The 17153-nt window shown below is 42.9% G+C and overlaps 1 protein-coding gene across 1 annotated transcript; it reads right to left on the minus strand.

The window, feature by feature from the left end:
* Positions 1 to 7623: 7623 nt before the first annotated feature.
* Positions 7624 to 11761, minus strand: LOC145390950 (uncharacterized). Its single transcript, XM_080265686.1, has 3 exons — positions 11679 to 11761; positions 11353 to 11482; positions 7624 to 7788 (listed from the first exon to the last, which is right to left on the minus strand). The coding sequence occupies exons 1-3, from the start codon at positions 11759 to 11761 to the stop codon at positions 7624 to 7626; spliced, it is 378 nt and encodes a 125-aa protein (XP_080121812.1).
* Positions 11762 to 17153: the final 5392 nt, after the last annotated feature.

The raw sequence follows: 17153 nt of genomic DNA on the forward strand, positions 1-17153 counted from the left end.
ATCATTGCCACTTAGATCTACTCCTCATTTTGTTCACATCTCTGTCCTCCCCTGTACCGTTATTATTATTATTGTGAGTGCTCCGGAAGTCTCCAACCATCTAGCAGCTGTGTAATTTGAATATAACTGTTATTGCATTTTTTCCTTGTACTGTATAGCATAAGGTGTTGATTTGTAGGCCTAGTGAGTTTTTTTTTGTAATTTATGTAGGATTCATTTTGTCAGCCAGTTTTAATATTATTTTGTATCTGTAATAATTTATCTTGCATTAACTGAGCATTACCCAGTGTATTTTCATTTTATCAGGGCTGACTTTGATAAATTTACTCTTGCTAATTTCGTGTTAATAGAGGCTATTGCAGTTAACCATATATTTAACCTGTTTTTTGCCATTACATTATCCTTATGAGTCTTGAATGTTTTGTTGTTAGTTTGAGCATTAAACTTTAACTTGTAATTTTACCTAACTCTTTTGTTTTGGACCTGGAACTTTACGGGACAGTATACTTAAAGTGTACATTATCTTTCTCTGTTCCGTAACAATATATATATATATATATATATATATATATATATATATATATATATATATATATATATATATATATATATATATATATTCTTTTATTTATGCAAGAAAGAAGGATCCAAACGCAGAAGCCTGCAAACCGTTCCTTCCAAGAAAAAAACAAAAACAACACAGAAGGGAGCCAGTTTCAAGATCCGTTCATTTCAAGATGCCCAGACACACTGCGCTTGAACGACTGGAGATCATAGGAAGTAGAAAATACAGGCAGAGGGAGACAGTTCCAGCACTGACCTGTTGCATAAATGAAGGACTGGGAGTAACGGTTAACTCTTGCATAAGAGAGTTGGACAGAAAAGGGATTAGAGCTTGTTGCTAGACGGGTGCTATGAGCCTGCAGTAGAGGTGGAGGGATGCAAGCAGACAGTTCAGAGGAGCGGCGACCATGAAGTAACGATAGGAAAAAGGTAAAGATGCAACAGCGCGGCGAAGAGACAGAGGCAGAAGGGAGCCAGTAAGAGGAGGAGAGTTGATGAGACGAAAAGCCTTTGACTCCACCCTATTGAGAAGAGCTGTATGTAAGAAGCCTCCCGACACAAGTTGTACTCTCAACAGGTGCGAATAAAACCCGTGTCTAAAATCAACAACCGTGCAGGGGTAAAGAAGGTATTGAATCGGTTCAGCATACCCAATCTCCCGGAAGCAGATTTTACAAGAGATGCAATATGATTTTTCAAAGATAAGTCCCGAGTGAATGAAAACCCAGGCATGTTCAAGGATGATCCAGGATTGAGCTGGATATTATTAAACGTTAATGGGTACTCCTGTGGGAGATTGTGATGGGTTGATAGGTTTAAAAACTGAGTTTTTGATGCATTAAAAACAAGATTATTATTACCCCACTCAGAGCTACGAGCCAAGTCAGACATTAGGTCTGCCATAGCCTCATCCCATGTTTGTTTAAGTAACTGTTGAGATGGACGTTGTGGAAACCGAATGGAATAGTGAAGGATGGAGTCATCAGCATATGAGTGGATAGGATTAGATGTACAGCTTAGAAGGTCATTGATGAATAAAAGGAAGAGAGTTGGTGACAGGCCAAAGCCTTGAGGAACACCACTGTTGATAGATCTAGGAGAAGAACGATGGCCGTCTACAACAGTGGCTAAAGAACGACCAGAAAGGAAGCTAATGATGAAGGCACAGATAGAAAGATCGAAACCGTAAGAGAACAGTTTGGAAATTAAAGATTTATGCAAGACTCAATCGAAAGCCTTTGAAATGTCAAGTGCAATAGCAAAGCTTTCGCCAAGGTCCCGAAAGGAGGATGACCAGGAGTCTAAAAGGTAGGTGAGAAATATCGCCAGTGGAGCGTCCCTAATGGAACACATACTGAAGATCAGAAAAAAGGTTGTTATAGGAAAGATGCTTTAAACTTTTTCTGATAAGAATTGACTCGAAAACTTTTGAGACACAGGATGTTAAAGCAATTGGACGATAGTTAGAGGGTTGGGAAGAGTCATCCTTGTTTGGGACTGGCTGAATGAGAGCAAACTTCCAGCAAGAAGGAAAGGTACAAGTTGACAGACAAAGATGAAAGAGTTTACCTAGGTAGGGTGTAAGCTCAGAAGCACTGCTCTTGAGGACAACAGGAGGGACTCCATTAGGCCCATATGCCTTGTTAGTATTAAACAAATGAGGCACAAGAGTCTGAAACTCACCATGTATTTTTGCTGCTTATATTAACAAGTGATTTGTGTTAAGATGCTACGAAAGTGGAGATCTCATCGCCAGCTAATATTTTCACCTATGTAATGCCTTTTTTTTTAGTGACATATACGAGTCAGCATCAGCAATGTACGCCATATTTATTTTCAAATGTGACCTCAGTGTTATGGTTTCATGTGGAACATCTACTTGCACAAGGCAAGAGATATTCATTTTCAATTAATCTTAAAAGAATGCGTGGAATATCTGGCTGCTGTTTTCTCAACAGTCTGACTGGAAGGCAGTGATGTAGGAGCATTTAAAGATTACAGTTGACCCTCTCTATACCGAATCAATTAGGGGAAGCCCAATCTATTTTGAAGTTTGTATTTAATAAGCCTGTCTATTTCATACGAAGCAATTCCTCCCTTCGTGTAAGATAATCTAAATGGTAAGACGTGAGAGAAGAACGTGGTGTGATGTTACAGCTGCATGAAAGTCGCATTGCAGTTGTTTTAATATTTATTTTCATCAGGTTATGGAAACTCAAATGTAAGGGTAAAGAGTGGCATGCCAAAATTACCATCGAAATTACGAATCGGGCAAACCAAATAGAACTAGAATATAAGATGTACATGGCTTCCATAACTAACCATGACATATTCGGACCAGACCTTGCAGGAAATCGAAAACATAAGTTATGAATGTAAGCCGGCTTATTAAAAGGTGAAGCAATGTGAATTATAAGGTCCATGTTAAAGACACAGCCTGTCTGATTAATTCTGTTCATAGGGGTATTTCAGAGTTATAACAGTTTGCAAAGCTAACTATGCATAGGAGTAATATTTCTACCAATGTGTGAGTCAGTCCGCCTTTGTTTGAAACTCATCAGTAATTCAAATTAGGATACTCAGTATATCCACAATTATACTGAAATTCTTAATGTACTACACTGCAATTAACATCCAGTTATGAATGATTTTGCATTGTTCATCCTTTTTAGGTCTCTCCTTTTTTTTTTTTTTTTTTTTTTTGCGAGGAAGAAGGAACCAAAGGCTAGAAGCTCGCAAAGCAGTTCCATCCAAGAAAAAAAACAAAAATAATACAAAAGAGAGCCAAATTCAAGATTCGTTTATTTCGAGATGCCTGGACACACTGCGTTTGAAAGACTGGAGCTCATAGGAACAGGAAATACAGAGGAGACAGTTGAAGGACTGGGAGTAACGGTTAACTCTTGCATTAGGGAGATGGACAGAAACGGGATGAGAGTTTGTTGCTAAACGGGTGCTACGCACCGGGCGTAGAGGTGGAGGGATGCAAGCAGATATTTCAGAGCAGCAGTGGCCATGGAAGTAACGATAGAAAATAAAGAGGCAACAGTGCGGCGGAGAGACAGAGGTTGAAGGGAGCCAGTAAGTGGGGGAGAGATAATGTGACGAAAAGCCTATGACTCCACCCTGCTGAAAAGAGCTGTATGTGGGGAGCCTGCCCACAAATGAGAGTTGTACTCTGCACAGGTGTGAATAAAACCCCTGTATAAAGTCAACCCTGTCGGGTTGATAGATGTAAAAACTGAGTCTTTGATGCATTAAAAACAAGATTATTTTTATCCCAGTCAGAGATACGAGCCAAGTCAGACATTAGGTGTGCCATAGCCTCATCCCTTGTTTGTTGAAGTAACTGCTGAGATGGACGTTGTGTGAACCGAGTGGAAAGGTGAGGGGTGGAATCATCAGCGTACGGGTGGATGGGGTAAGATGTACAGCTTAGAAAATCATTGATGAATAAAAGGAAGAGAGTTGGTGATAGGACAGAGCCCTAAGGAACACCACTGTTGATAGATTTAGGAGAAGAACGATGGCCGTCTACAACAGTGGCTTTAGAACGACCAGAAAGGAAGCTGTAGATGAAGGCACAGATAGAAAGTTCGAAACTGTAAGAGGGCAGTTTGGATATTAAAGATTAATGCCAGACTCGAACGAAAGCCTTTGAGATGTCAAGTGCAATGGCAAAGCTTTAGCGAAAGTCCCGAAAGGAGGATGATAAAAGTGGGTGAGAAGATAGCCAGTGAAGCGTCCCTGACGGAACCAATACTGACCGTCAGAATGAAGGTTGTGATAGGGAAGATGCTTTTAAATTTTTCTGTTAAGAATAGACTCGAAAACTTTTGAGACACAGGATGTTAAAGCAATTGGATGATAGAAGGTTGGGAATCGTCACCCTTCTTTGCGACTGGCTGAATGAGAGCAAACTTCCAGCAAGAAGGAAAGGTACAAGTTGAAAGACAAAGGCGAAAGAGTTTACCTAGGCAGGGTGTAAGCACAGAAGCACAATTCTTGAGGACAACAGGAGGGATTCCATCAGGCCCATATGTCTTTTTAGTATTGAGGCCTGTGATGGCAGAAAACACATTAGCTGAAGAAATTATAATGCCAGCCATGAGGACGTCAGAGGGAGGAAGTGATGGAGGAGAAGCACCGGAATTGTTTAAGGTGGCTTTGCATGAGAAAGATGAGCAAAGAGATCTGCTTTTTCAGTATAAGAGATAGGTACAAAACCATCAGAGTAGAAAAGAGGAGGGAAGGATGATGAGGTAAAGTTGTTAGAAAGGTTTTTGGCAAGGTGCCAGAAGGAGCGGGAAGAATTCGAGTTGGAGAGTTGAGAGCATTTAGTACGGATGAAATTATTTTTAGCAGAGCGAAGAACAGACTTAGTACGATTCCCGGCAGAAACGTGAAAAAGATGTGATTCAGGGGTGGGTTGACTCTGGTACCTTTTATAGGCCCTCTCCTTGTTGCGGACAGCATTAGAACAAGCGTGATTAAACCAAGGCTTTGCATTAGCCTGTGCGATGCCTGTTCTCAACGTGTCCCTCGTGCTTCCACCGATTGAGCCACCTGCAGACAGTTGTGACGCTGGACCCGGTTACCCTAGCTATGGCACGAAATGAGCCACCTGCAGACAGTGGTGACGCTGGACCCGGTTATCCTAGCTATGGCACGAACTGACAGGCCCCCCACCCACATCCAGATAAAGCTGCTGCATTTTGTCAGGGAGGTTGATCGGCATGACCGCTGTACTCTTCTGTTCTGAAAATTATTCAACAAAGTATGGAACCTTACTGCATCAGTGACCATATACAGTATATTATTTCTAGGGTGATAAAAATAGTATTAATATTGCTTTCACATATAATTTTATGTTACCATCGAGGGACATCTATCACTCCACTTTAAGTAAATCATCTTGTCTGCTGCGATATGCCTGATTCTGCAGTTTGTGAGCCAACTGGTGGGGAGGGGAGAGTGAAGGTACAGTATGTGATGTTGAATATTCAGTTACAACTGTTTTATATATCACAAAATCATGAACGTATTACAAACAAGGGCCGATATATGAATTCATTAGATTTACAGTCATTTGTAGAATGAAACCAGGAGACTGCTGTATTGAATTTCAGATGGCAGTTTGTAAGCAAGGTTTCTTTCCTACGATAGTCCACAATTTCTTTATGTAGGAGGCATATGCATATTCCATTGTGCTATGAAATGCTTAGTCAGAATGCCGCACTTGTGCCTTTTTATTACACATTCGTTTGACACCACTATCTATGTTTCCGAATAATCATTGAGGAGAGCAGAGAAAAACCTGAGTTTCCTTCAGCAGTACCTGTTGTATATGAAGTTTCTCACCGTATACACGAGCCAAGTGGAGTTTCGTACCTGTTTCAGTATGGTACGTTTTTCCCAAATATCGATTATGGAATACAAATTGACTTCCAGTCTGTTATCATTAATGATCCCTAGCTAATGAACTACGATGACGACTGGTGCTCCATAATATATTATATTATGGAGCTAAAAATTATTGGTCAGTGCCTAAGTTGGCAAACGCCAGTTATCTCTGGGAAATTAATAGTATAGTTGTGAATCATTCATCCGATTATGATAACAAAGGATCACTTTTCGAAAAGTAAGTTACACAGTAGTGTTAATGCGGCAGAGATGATTAAAACCGACCTCCTGGTTATGGTTACTCAACACTGGGCCACATGACTCACGGTCACGGTGTGGGGGTGCAGGTAAGACTGGAATGGGACTAACTGGGTGAAGAAGCAGCTGAGCACTGAGTGGAGACTGGTCCCTTGCAACCCTTTTATTGCCAGTGACCATCTCCCCCTCCCCTCTTACCACACCAGCCAGTTAATACCTCCCCCTCTCTTCTCATCACGCCAGTCAGTGAACACCTTCCCCTCCCCTGTTGCCAGTTCAGCTAGTGCATATCTTTCTCACCAGTCTATTTGACGAAATTATTAAATTCTACAACAGAATCGGCAAGTTTTTTTTTTTTCTCTTTTACCATTTAAAAGGTTGTCTGCTTTAGAAATCGTGATCTAAGATATCTCAAGCACAACTCATGCAGTGTCCCATTCCTTAAAAAAATCACTGTCCGTATTAAATCCTCAAGTAGCGAAATATGTCGTGTTAATATTTGCAGTCACCACTTTAGCAAATAAGTAAAGCCATCATATATGTAACCAGTATTTTAGAAAGCTTACGTGATAATTATTTGTTACTAGAATTATGTGCAAAATAATATAAAAAGCATATACAATAATTGTTTTTTTTTTTTTTTGGCCTAGCAGTCAAAAACTTCAGAAACTACATTAAGGGATCCTGATACGGCAAATAATTTAATTTAGACTAGTACCAGAAAATTTTGATAAGTCGAAAGTCAATGGGTTATGGACTTTTACCAAACTGTCAATGATTTTGGGTAATTGGCAAGAAATGAGTTAGCTGAGAGGAGCATGTGGAGTGACATGGAGGGACAGGTTGACGAATGAAGAAGTGAAAGAAAGTTGTTAGGTGGATGTGGATGTGACTGAGAGAGTTAGGAGAAATACACTGCGATTGTTTGGACATGTGGCAAGAGTGGAGAATGAAAGACTGACTAAGAGGGTGTATGTAGGTGGGGTGGAGGGAGGGAGAGGGAGGGGGAGACCGAGGATGGGGTGCAGGGATGGAGTTGAGAGGTATATGAGGGAAGGGGGAATGAGTTGGGGGGAGAGCAGTCAAATGGTGGGTGACAGAGCAAATTGGAGGCGCTTTGTCTGCGGCCACCCGTTGCGGGATTAGGGCGTCAGCCTATAGATAAATAGATATGCTACAAATATTATTAAATCTTTCATCTCATTTTTCTCATGTATTTTTGTTGTCAGGCAAATCGTACTCTTGTTGCAACTAGTCATCACGGCAATTGACGCTGCAATAATTTTTCATTCGTATTAAAATCACTGTTGTTTGTTAATTAACTCATAATGTATGATGTGTGCATTGTTACAAATTGAAAACTTAAAGTGAATTAAGAATTTCATGTGAAGCTCGTGGTCAGTATTGGTGAAGTGCGTCGTCAGAAGTGGGGGTGATGGTGGTGTGTTTGTCATGTGTTTCCACCTGGCCCTTCTCTCTCCACTTGGCCCCACCACACATCTGCTCCATCACCAACACCACAACGGCCACTGCGAACCCACACCCCAGCACCACGAACATGCCCTGAAAATGAGCAGGATGACATATAATGCCGTAATCCTTTCATTTATCAACCAACCCACAATACCTCATTAACATCTGTAAACAAAAACCTACCTTGGGATTAAATGATATATTCAGTGCATATGATTAATGGCTTTCTTGCCAAATTCCCAGGGAATATTTATACTTATATATTTAACACGGTCTCCAAACACGTATGGAAGTAGACTGTAGCACCAGTCGAGCAGGGCAGTACTCCCGAGGTGGATGGAAAGCTGATGACAGGGAGTGCTGGAGCTCCCGTTTCATCAGCCCTCAGGACTAGTTCCTGACCATCCCCCTTTGCTGAACTTTTTCAGTGTCTCAGTTACACAGAGAGTAGGCCAGCATGCTCTCCAATACAAATTTCTTTAACTATCTACACCAAACTACATGCACAGTACACACTACACTTCCTTTTTCAAAATTCAACAAAATTAATGGCGTCTCAACACTCAGCCTCGGAGTCCCCAGGGGGGGAGGACCATAAATGCCCCCACCTTCCGCCCCTCTCCCGGTGACGACTTGAGCTGCCTGGAACCACTGTCTGACTCACTTCTTCATTTCTGCAACATTCGCGGCCTTTCCTCTAACTTTCGCTCTGTTGAGCACCACCTCTCCTCCTCTAAACCTCACCTTCTCTTTCTAACTGAGACTCAGCTGTCTGAGGCAACTGACAGCAAACCCTTTTCTGTATCCTCCTACTTTCTCTATACTCATTTCAAAGCCAAAGGTGGCTGTTGTGTATATATACGCAACGACTTATCTTGCTCTCGTGTTCCTGAACTCGATTCATCTGAATTCTCTACACTCTGGCTTCGGCTTTCCTGTCATTCTCTGACTAAATATATCTGCTCCGTTTACTTATCCCTTAATTCTACTGAGTATCAGAAATTCTTCGACTATCTTACTTCTACAATAGAACACATTCTATCCATTTCTCCTTTCTCTGAAATCTCCATTTTAGAAATTTCAATGTTCACCACCACCTTTGGCTCTCCTCTCCTTTCACTGATCCACCTAGTGAACAAGCCTACATCTTTTCTATCCTTAATGACCTAGAGCACCTTGTACAGCACCCTACCCATAACCCAGACAGCCTTGGAGAGAGCTCCATCATACTTGACCTCTTCCTTACAACTAAATCCTTCTGCTTACACTGCTAATCTTTTCTCTCCGTTGGGCTCCTCTGATCACAACCTCATCACCTTAACCTGTCCTATCACTCCGGTAAGGCCTGTGGACCCTCCAGGGAAACGTCGTCTGTGGCATTTTGGAGCCGCGGATTGGGAGGCCCTCAGGCAATACTTCTTTGATTTTCCCTGGAATGTTTATTGCTTCCACTGCCGGGAGCCATTTGAGTGTGCCTTGCGCATTATGGAGGTTATTCTCTCGGGCATGGAAGCATACATTCCTTTCTCGTATCCTTTGTCTAACGCAAGAAAGCCTTGGTTTAATCACGCTTGTTCTAATGCTGTCCGCAACAAGGAGAGGGCCTACAAAAGGTACCGGAGCTAACCCACCCCTGAATCACATCATCTTTACGTTTCTGCCCGGAATCGTGCTAAGTCTGTTCTTCGCTCTGCTAAAAATAATTTCATCCGTACTAAATTCTTTCAACTCTCCAACTCGAATTCTTCCCACTCCTTCTGGCACCTTGCCAAAAACCTTTCTAACAACTTTACCTCATCATCCTTCCCTCCTCTTTTCTACTCTGATGGTTTCGTAGCTATTTCTTCTACTGATAAAGCAGATCTCTTCACACAGACTTTCTCCTCCAGTTCCACCTTAGACGATTCTGGTGCTGTTCCTCCATCACTTCACCCCTCTGACTTCTTCATGGCTGACATTAAAATTTCTTCAGCTGATTTATTTTCTGCCATCACTGGCCTCAATACTAACGAGGCATATGGGACTGATGGAGTCCCTCCTGTTGCTCTCAAGAACTGTGCTTCTGTGCTTACACCCTGCCTAGGTAAACTCTTTCACCTTTGTCTGTCAACTTGTACCTTTCCTTCTTGCTAGAAGTTTGCTCTCATTCAGCCAGTCTCAAAGAAGGGTGACCATTCCCAACCCTCCAACTATCGTCCAATTGATTTAACGTCCAGTATTTCAAAAGTTTTCGAGTCAATTCTGAATAGAAAAATTTTAAGGCATCATTCCTATCACAACCTTCTTTCTGATCGTCAGTACGGGTTCCGTTAGGGACGCTTCACTGGCGATCTTCTCACCTACCTTTCAGATTCCTGGTCATCCTCCTTTCGGGACTTTGGCGAAAGCTTTGCCATTGCACTCGACACCTCAAAGGCTTTCGATCGAGTCTGGCATAAGTCTTCAATTTCCAAAGTGCCCCTCTTACTGTTTCTATCCTTCTATCTGTGCCTTCATCTCTAGCTTCCTTTCTGGTCGTTCTATAGCCGCTTTTGTAGACGGCCACCGTTCTTCTCCTAGATCTATCAATAGTGGTGTTCCTCAGGGCTCTGTCCTATCACCAACTCTCTTCCTTTTATTCATCAGTGACCTTCTAAAGTGTACATCTAACCCTATCCACTCATACTCTGATGACTCCACCCTTCACCTTTCCATTCGGTTCCTGCAACGCCCATCTCAGCAGTTACTTCAACATACAAGGGATGAGGCCATGGCACACCTAATGTCTGACTTGGCTCGTATGTCTGACTGGGGTAAAAATAATCTGGTTACTTTTAATGCATCTAAGACTCAGTTCTTACTTCTATCAACCAGACAATATCTTCCACAGGTATACCCACTAATGTTTAATAATATTCAGCTTAATCCTGCATCATCGTAAAACATGCTTGGGGTTTCATTTACTCGGGACTTATCTTGGAAAGATCATATTACATCTCTTGTAAAATCTGCTTCCAAAAGATTAGGTGTGCTAAGACGACTCCGTTCTTTCTTTACTCCCGCACAATTGTTGACTCTATACAGGGGTTTTATCCACCGCTGTGTGGAGTACAACTCTCATGTGTGGGGAGGCTCCCCACATACAGCTCTTCTAATTAGGGTTGAGTCAAAGGCTTTTCGTCTCATTAACTCTCCTCTTCTTACTGACTCCGTTCAACCTCTGTCTCTTCGCCGCACTGTTGCATCTTTATCTCTTTTCTATCGCTACTTTAATGGTCACTGCTCCTCTGAACTGTCTGCATGCAATCCTCCACTTTTACGACGGGCGCATAGCACCTGTCTAGCAGCAAACTCTCATCCCTCTTCTGTCCAACTCTCTAATGCAAGAGTTAACCGTTACTCCCAGTCCTTCATTTATGCAACAGGTCTAGTCTGGAACTGTCTCCCTCTGTCTGTGTTTCCTGCTGCCTACGATCTCCAGTCTTTCAAATGCAGTGTGTCCAGGCATCTCGAAATGAATGGATCTTGTATTTGGCTCTCTATTCTATTTTGTTTTTTCTTGGAGGGAACTGTTATTGCGGGCTTATGGCCTTTGGTTCCTTCTTCCTCGCATTAAAAAAAAAAAAAAAAATGGTGGTTTTCCAGGCTATGCAATAAGTCCGTGGCAGGACCTACCCACAGATTGCTGAGTGAGAAGGCAGAGGTGACGGTGATGATTATAGGAGGGTTCTTGCAGGTGCTGGAGTTGGGATGTGAGAACTTCGCCCACTTATCATATACACCAGATTCCACTAGTGTATAAGCCCTATCAAGGAAAATAAAACAGTTTTCAGTATTTTGTTCCAGACACCAGTAAATATATGCCATAATACTTATGCTTTGTGTCCTTTTCGATTGTGATGTAAATATGAAGTATTTTCAGTTTCTTACGTGGAAGAAGAAACACACATGACCACTGTTTTCTATAATACTTAGTTACTAATAAACTGTTCGGCACTTACAGCTGATTTAATCTTGGCATAAAGGGGCTGTTCTTCTGAGCCAGCATGCCTAGAGGAGTGGTGAGGTAGTTGCTCCGAGACATGTAAAAATCACAAGAACCTGTCAAAATATTTACTGATTATATAGTGACAGGTGTATGGTAGAGTGTTGATGAAGAGAGTTAGAAAGGGCACAGAGGGAGTGATTGGTGATGAGCAGTGCGACTTTTGGAGAAGGAGGGGATGCGTCGACCAGGTGTTTCCTGTGAGACAGGTGTGTGAAAAGTATTTGGCGAAAGAGTATGGATGTGTTTTGGGTGTTCATTGATTTTAAGAAAACGAATGACAGAATTGATACGGAGACTTTGTGGACTCTGTTGAGATTGTATGGACTTGATGGTAGGTTGTTAAACGGAGTGAAAAGTTTTTATTTAAACAGCAGAGCGAGTGAATAAGTGGCAAATACTATGAGCGACTGGTTTCCCGTGAGAGTAGGGCTGTGGCAGGGATGTAGTGATGTCACCTTGGTTGTTTAATGCTTATATGGTGGGTGTTGTAAGGGGTGTGAATGGAAGATTGTTAGGTGGAGGTTTGAGTCTGGTAAATGCTGTTGGTAGAGAGTGGAATCTGAATCAGCTGCTGTTTGCGGATGATACTGCACTGGTGGCTTACTCGAAGGAGAGATTAAGACAGCTGGTAGAGGAGTTTGGAAGGGTGTGTGAAAGGAGGAAATTGAGAGTAAATGAGAATAATAGTAAACTGATGAAGTGTACGAGGTTGGTAGATGGTAGGAGGATGAATGTAGTTTTGAATGGTGAGTTGCTTAAGGTGGTAAAGTGTTTTAAGTATTGAGGATCACAATGTTCCTGTGGATGGAAGAACAGATGTAGAAGTGAAGTTTAGAATGAATGAAGCAGGAAAGGTGCTGGGAGGAATGAAAAAAAGTGTTTAGATGTCGTTAGTTTAGAATGGATGTAAAGAGATGGCTGTATGAGGGTGTAGTGGTACCGACTGCGTTTCATGGGGCTGAAACATGGAATATGGGTGTAGCAGAAAGAAAGAGCTTGAATATCATGCAGATGAGGTGTCTGAGGAGTATGTGTGGAGTGACGTGTATGGATCGAGTGAGAAATGAAGTGCGAAGGAGTACTGGGGTTATGTGGGAGATGTATGAACGAGTCAGACAGGGAGTTTTGCGATGGTTTGGGCATATGGAGAAAATAGATGAAGAGCGACTGGTGAAAATGATAACTGGATCGGATGTGTGAGTTGTAAGGCTGAGAGGAAGACCACTAATGGGGTGGATGGACAGCGTGAAGAAGCGTTAGATGCGAGAGGGATGTTTGTACAGCAAGGAAGAGTGTTTGCACATGATAGGGATGACTGTAGAGAAACTGTGAATGAATAAATGGTGACCCAGTCCCGAAGGGTTTTTCTCCGGCATTTGGTCTGATCCACTAATCAGGTCAGGTGCGGGTAAGGGGATGGGTCTTTTATGATGTGGCAGGGGTAAACCATATCTGCTGTCGGATCCTGCTGCGGATGTCACCGACTACATTGCTCAGTTGACCCTCGTGCGGTGATGTACGGTGACGATCTGTCCCTTCTCCCCTTGAGGCCAAAATACGAGTAAATGTATGTGTGTGTGGATGAATAAATCAAAAGTGTGTCATCCTGTCTTGGCTACCTTTCTTTAGGGGTAGCAGCCTAGGTACACATAGATAGACAGTGACAGCATTATTATACTGTCAAATAGGATAAGGGAGCTTTCCTTGCAAAGACTTACAAGATGCCTTTTGTCAAATGCCAGGGCAGTGATTTATAATTAAAATCCATTCTAATTGGTGGTGTGTTAGTGCCCCACCCCGTAAAAAGAACTAACTAAACAAGCGAATAAAGCGCCTCGGACCAGGACGGACCATACGTTGACGACTAAGGAACGGACAAAGGACATTCTGAGGGTGGGGACATGGAATGTGAGAGGAGTGAATGATGAAGTGAAAGAGAGAGAGATTGTTCAGGTGCTTGAGGATGCAAAAGTGAATATATGTGGATTGACTGAAACTAAATGGAAGGGTGAAAGGGTGAGAGAATGGGAATATGGTTTAGGTATATGTGAGGAAGTTAATGAGAATGAGAGGGCAAAAGAGGGAGTATGGTTGATGATAAGCAAGATGTGGAAGGAGAATATAAGAGAGTATGAAACAGTGGGTGCAAGGATTGTATGTGTGTATGCTCCAACAGAGGACCGAGTGGCAAGAGTGAAAGATGAGTTTTGGGCGAGATTAGAAGCATGTATGGACAAATTTGAGAGGAGCGAGAGAGTGCTTTTGATTGGAGACATGAATGGCAAAGTTGGGAATGTACGAGTGGATGGAATGGTTGGTCAGTGGGGTGTGCCAGCTGAAGTAGATGGGAATGGTAGTGCTTTAGTGGATATATGTGCTGGTAAGGGGTTGACAATAGCCAGCACCTATTTTCGGCATAAGATTATCCACCGGTATACATGGAGAGTAATGAGGAGGATGGATGGCGAACTTGTTGAACGAAAGGCAATGATAGACTACCTGTGTGTGGATGAGCGAATGAGAAGACAAGTATTGGATGCAAGAGTGTGGAAAGGGTGGGGGAAGGGAGTCTCGGACCATCACTTAGTGATGGCCAAGATAAAGCTGCAAAGAAAATGGTTAAGGAGACGAAGGGGAAGACAGGAGGAAACAGCTCCTGTGAGAAGAGTGAAGAATTTGCAAGAGAGTGAGAAAATGGCAGAGTATAAGAGTATAGTGGAAGAAAGATTGGGAAGGTATGAGCTAGGGCAGATAGAAGGGGTGGAAGACCTATGCAAGATATTCACGGAAGAGATAGGTGCAGCATGTGAGGTGGTTTGTGGAGTGAGGAGGAGATGCAAAGGTGTGCAAGGGACAGCATTTTTTTTTTTTTTTTTTTTATGCGAGGAAGAAGGAACCAAAGGCCATGAGCCCGCAGTAACAGTTCCCTCCAAGAGAAAAACAAAATACAAGATAGAGCCAAATTCAAGATCCGATCATTTTGAGATGCCTGGACACACTGCGTTTGAAAGACTGGAGATCATAGGCAGCAGGAAATACAGACAGAGGGAGACAGTTCCAGAGCTGACCTGTTGCATAAATGAAAGACTGGGAGTAACGGTTAACTCTTGCATTAGAGAGTTGGACAGAAAAAGGATGAGAGTTTGCTGCCAGACGGGTGCTACGCGCCCGTCGTAGAGGTGGAGGAATGCAAGCAGACAGTTCAGAGGAGCAGTGACCATTAAAGTAGCGATAGAAAAGAGATAAAGATGCAACAGTGCGGCGAAGAGACAGAGGTTGAAGGGAGTCAGTAAGAGGAGGAGAGTTAATGAGACGAAAAGCCTTTGACTCCACCCTATTGAGAAGAGCTGTATGTGGGGAGCCACCCCACACATGAGAGTTGTACTCCACACAGGGGCGGATAAAACCCCTGTATAGAGTCAACAATTGCGCAGGGGTAAAGAAAGAGCGGAGTCGGCTTAGCACACCCAATCTCTTGGAAGCAGATTTTACAAGAGATGTAATATGATCTTTCCAAGATAAGTCCCGAGTAAATGAAACCCCAAGCATGTTCAAGGATGATGCAGGATTAAGCTGAATATTATTAAACATTAGTGGGTATACCTGTGGAAGATTTTGTCGGGTTGATAGGTGTAAGAACTGAGTCTTAGATGCATTAAAAACAACCATATTATTTTTACCCCAGTCAGAGATACGAGCCAAGTCAGACATTAGGTGTGACATAGCCTCATCCCTTGTTTGTTGAAGTAACTGTTGAGATGGGCGTTGCGGGAACCGAATGGAAAGGTGAAGGGTGGAGTCATCAGCGTATGAGTCGATATGGTTAGATGTACAGCTTAGAAGATCATTGATGAATAAAAGGAAGAGAGTTGGTGATAGGACAGAGCCCTGAGGAACACCACTGTTGATAGATCTAGGAGAAGAGCGATGGCCGTCTACAACAGCGGCTATAGAACGACCAGAAAGGATGCTAGCGATGAAGGCACAGATAGAAGGATAGAAACCGTAGGAGGGCAGTTTGGAAATTAAAGATTTATGCCAGACTCGATCGAAAGCCTTTGAGATGTCAAGTGCAATGGCAAAGCTTTCGCCAAAGTCCCGAAAGGAGGATGACCAGGAGTCTGAAAGGTAGGTGAGAAGATCGCCAGTGGAGCGTCCCTGACGGAACCCATACTGACGATCGGAAAGAAGGTTGTGATAGGAAAGATGCCTTAAAATTTTTCTATTAAGAATTGACTCGAAAACTTTTGAAATACAGGACGTTAAAGCAATTGGACGATAGTTGGAGGGTTGGGAGTGGTCACCCTTCTTTGGGACTGGCTGAATGAGAGCAAACTTCCAGCAAGAAGGAAAGGTACAAGTTGACAGACAAAGACGAAAGAGTTTGCCTAGGCAGGGTGTAAGCACAGAAGCACAGTTCTTGAGAACAACAGGAGGGACCCCATCAGGCCCATATGCCTTGTTAGTACTGAGGCCAGTGATGGCAGAAAATACATCAACTGAAGAAATTTTAATGTCAGCCATGAGGAAGTCATAGGGGTTAAGTGATGGAGGAACAGCACCGGAATCGTCTAAGGTAGAATTGGAGGAGAAAGTCTGTGCGAAGAGATCTGCTTTATCAGTAGAAGAAATAGCTACAGAACCATCAGAGTAGAAAAGAGGAGGGAAGGATGATGAGGTAAAGTTGTTAGAAAGATTTTTGGCAAGATGCCAGAAGGAGCGGGAAGAATTCGAGTTGGAGAGTTGAGAGCATTTAGTATGGATGAAATTATTTTTAGTAGAGCGAAGAACAGACTTAGCACGATTCCGGGCAGAAAGGTAAAGATGATGTGATTCAGGGGTGGGTTGGCTCCGGTACCTTTTGTAGGCCCTCTCCTTGTTGCGGACAGCATTAGAACAAGCGTGATTAAACCAAGGCTTTCTTGCGTTAGTCAAAGGATATGAGAAAGGAATGTATGCTTCCATGCCTGAGAGAATAACCTCCGTAATGCGCAAGGCACACTCAGATGGCTCACGGCCATGGAAGCAATAATCATTCCAGGGAAAATCAAAGAAGTACTGCCAGAGGGCCTCCCAGTCTGCGGCTCCAAAATGCCACAGACGACGTTTCCCTGGAGGGTCCACAGGCCGTACCGGAGTGATAGGACAGGTTAAGGTAATAAGGTTGTGATCAGAGGAGCCCAACGGAGAGAAAAGATTAACAGAGTAAGCAGAAGGATTAGTTGTGAGGAAGAGGTCAAGTATGTTGGAGCTCTCTCCAAGGTGGTCAGGGATACGGGTAGGGTGCTGTACAAGCTGCTCTAGGTCATTAAAGATAGAAAAGATGTAGGCTTGTTCACCAGGTGGATCCGTGAAAGGAGAGGAGAGCCAAAGGTGGTGGTGAACATTGAAATCTCCAAGAATGGAGATTTCAGAGAAAGGAGAAGTG

The sequence above is a fragment of the Coenobita brevimanus genome, chromosome 16, assembly GCF_032717465.1.
Source record: "Coenobita brevimanus isolate Jiangsu-jjx chromosome 16, ASM3271746v2, whole genome shotgun sequence".
In the NCBI taxonomy this organism is placed as follows: Eukaryota; Metazoa; Arthropoda; class Malacostraca; order Decapoda; family Coenobitidae; genus Coenobita; species Coenobita brevimanus.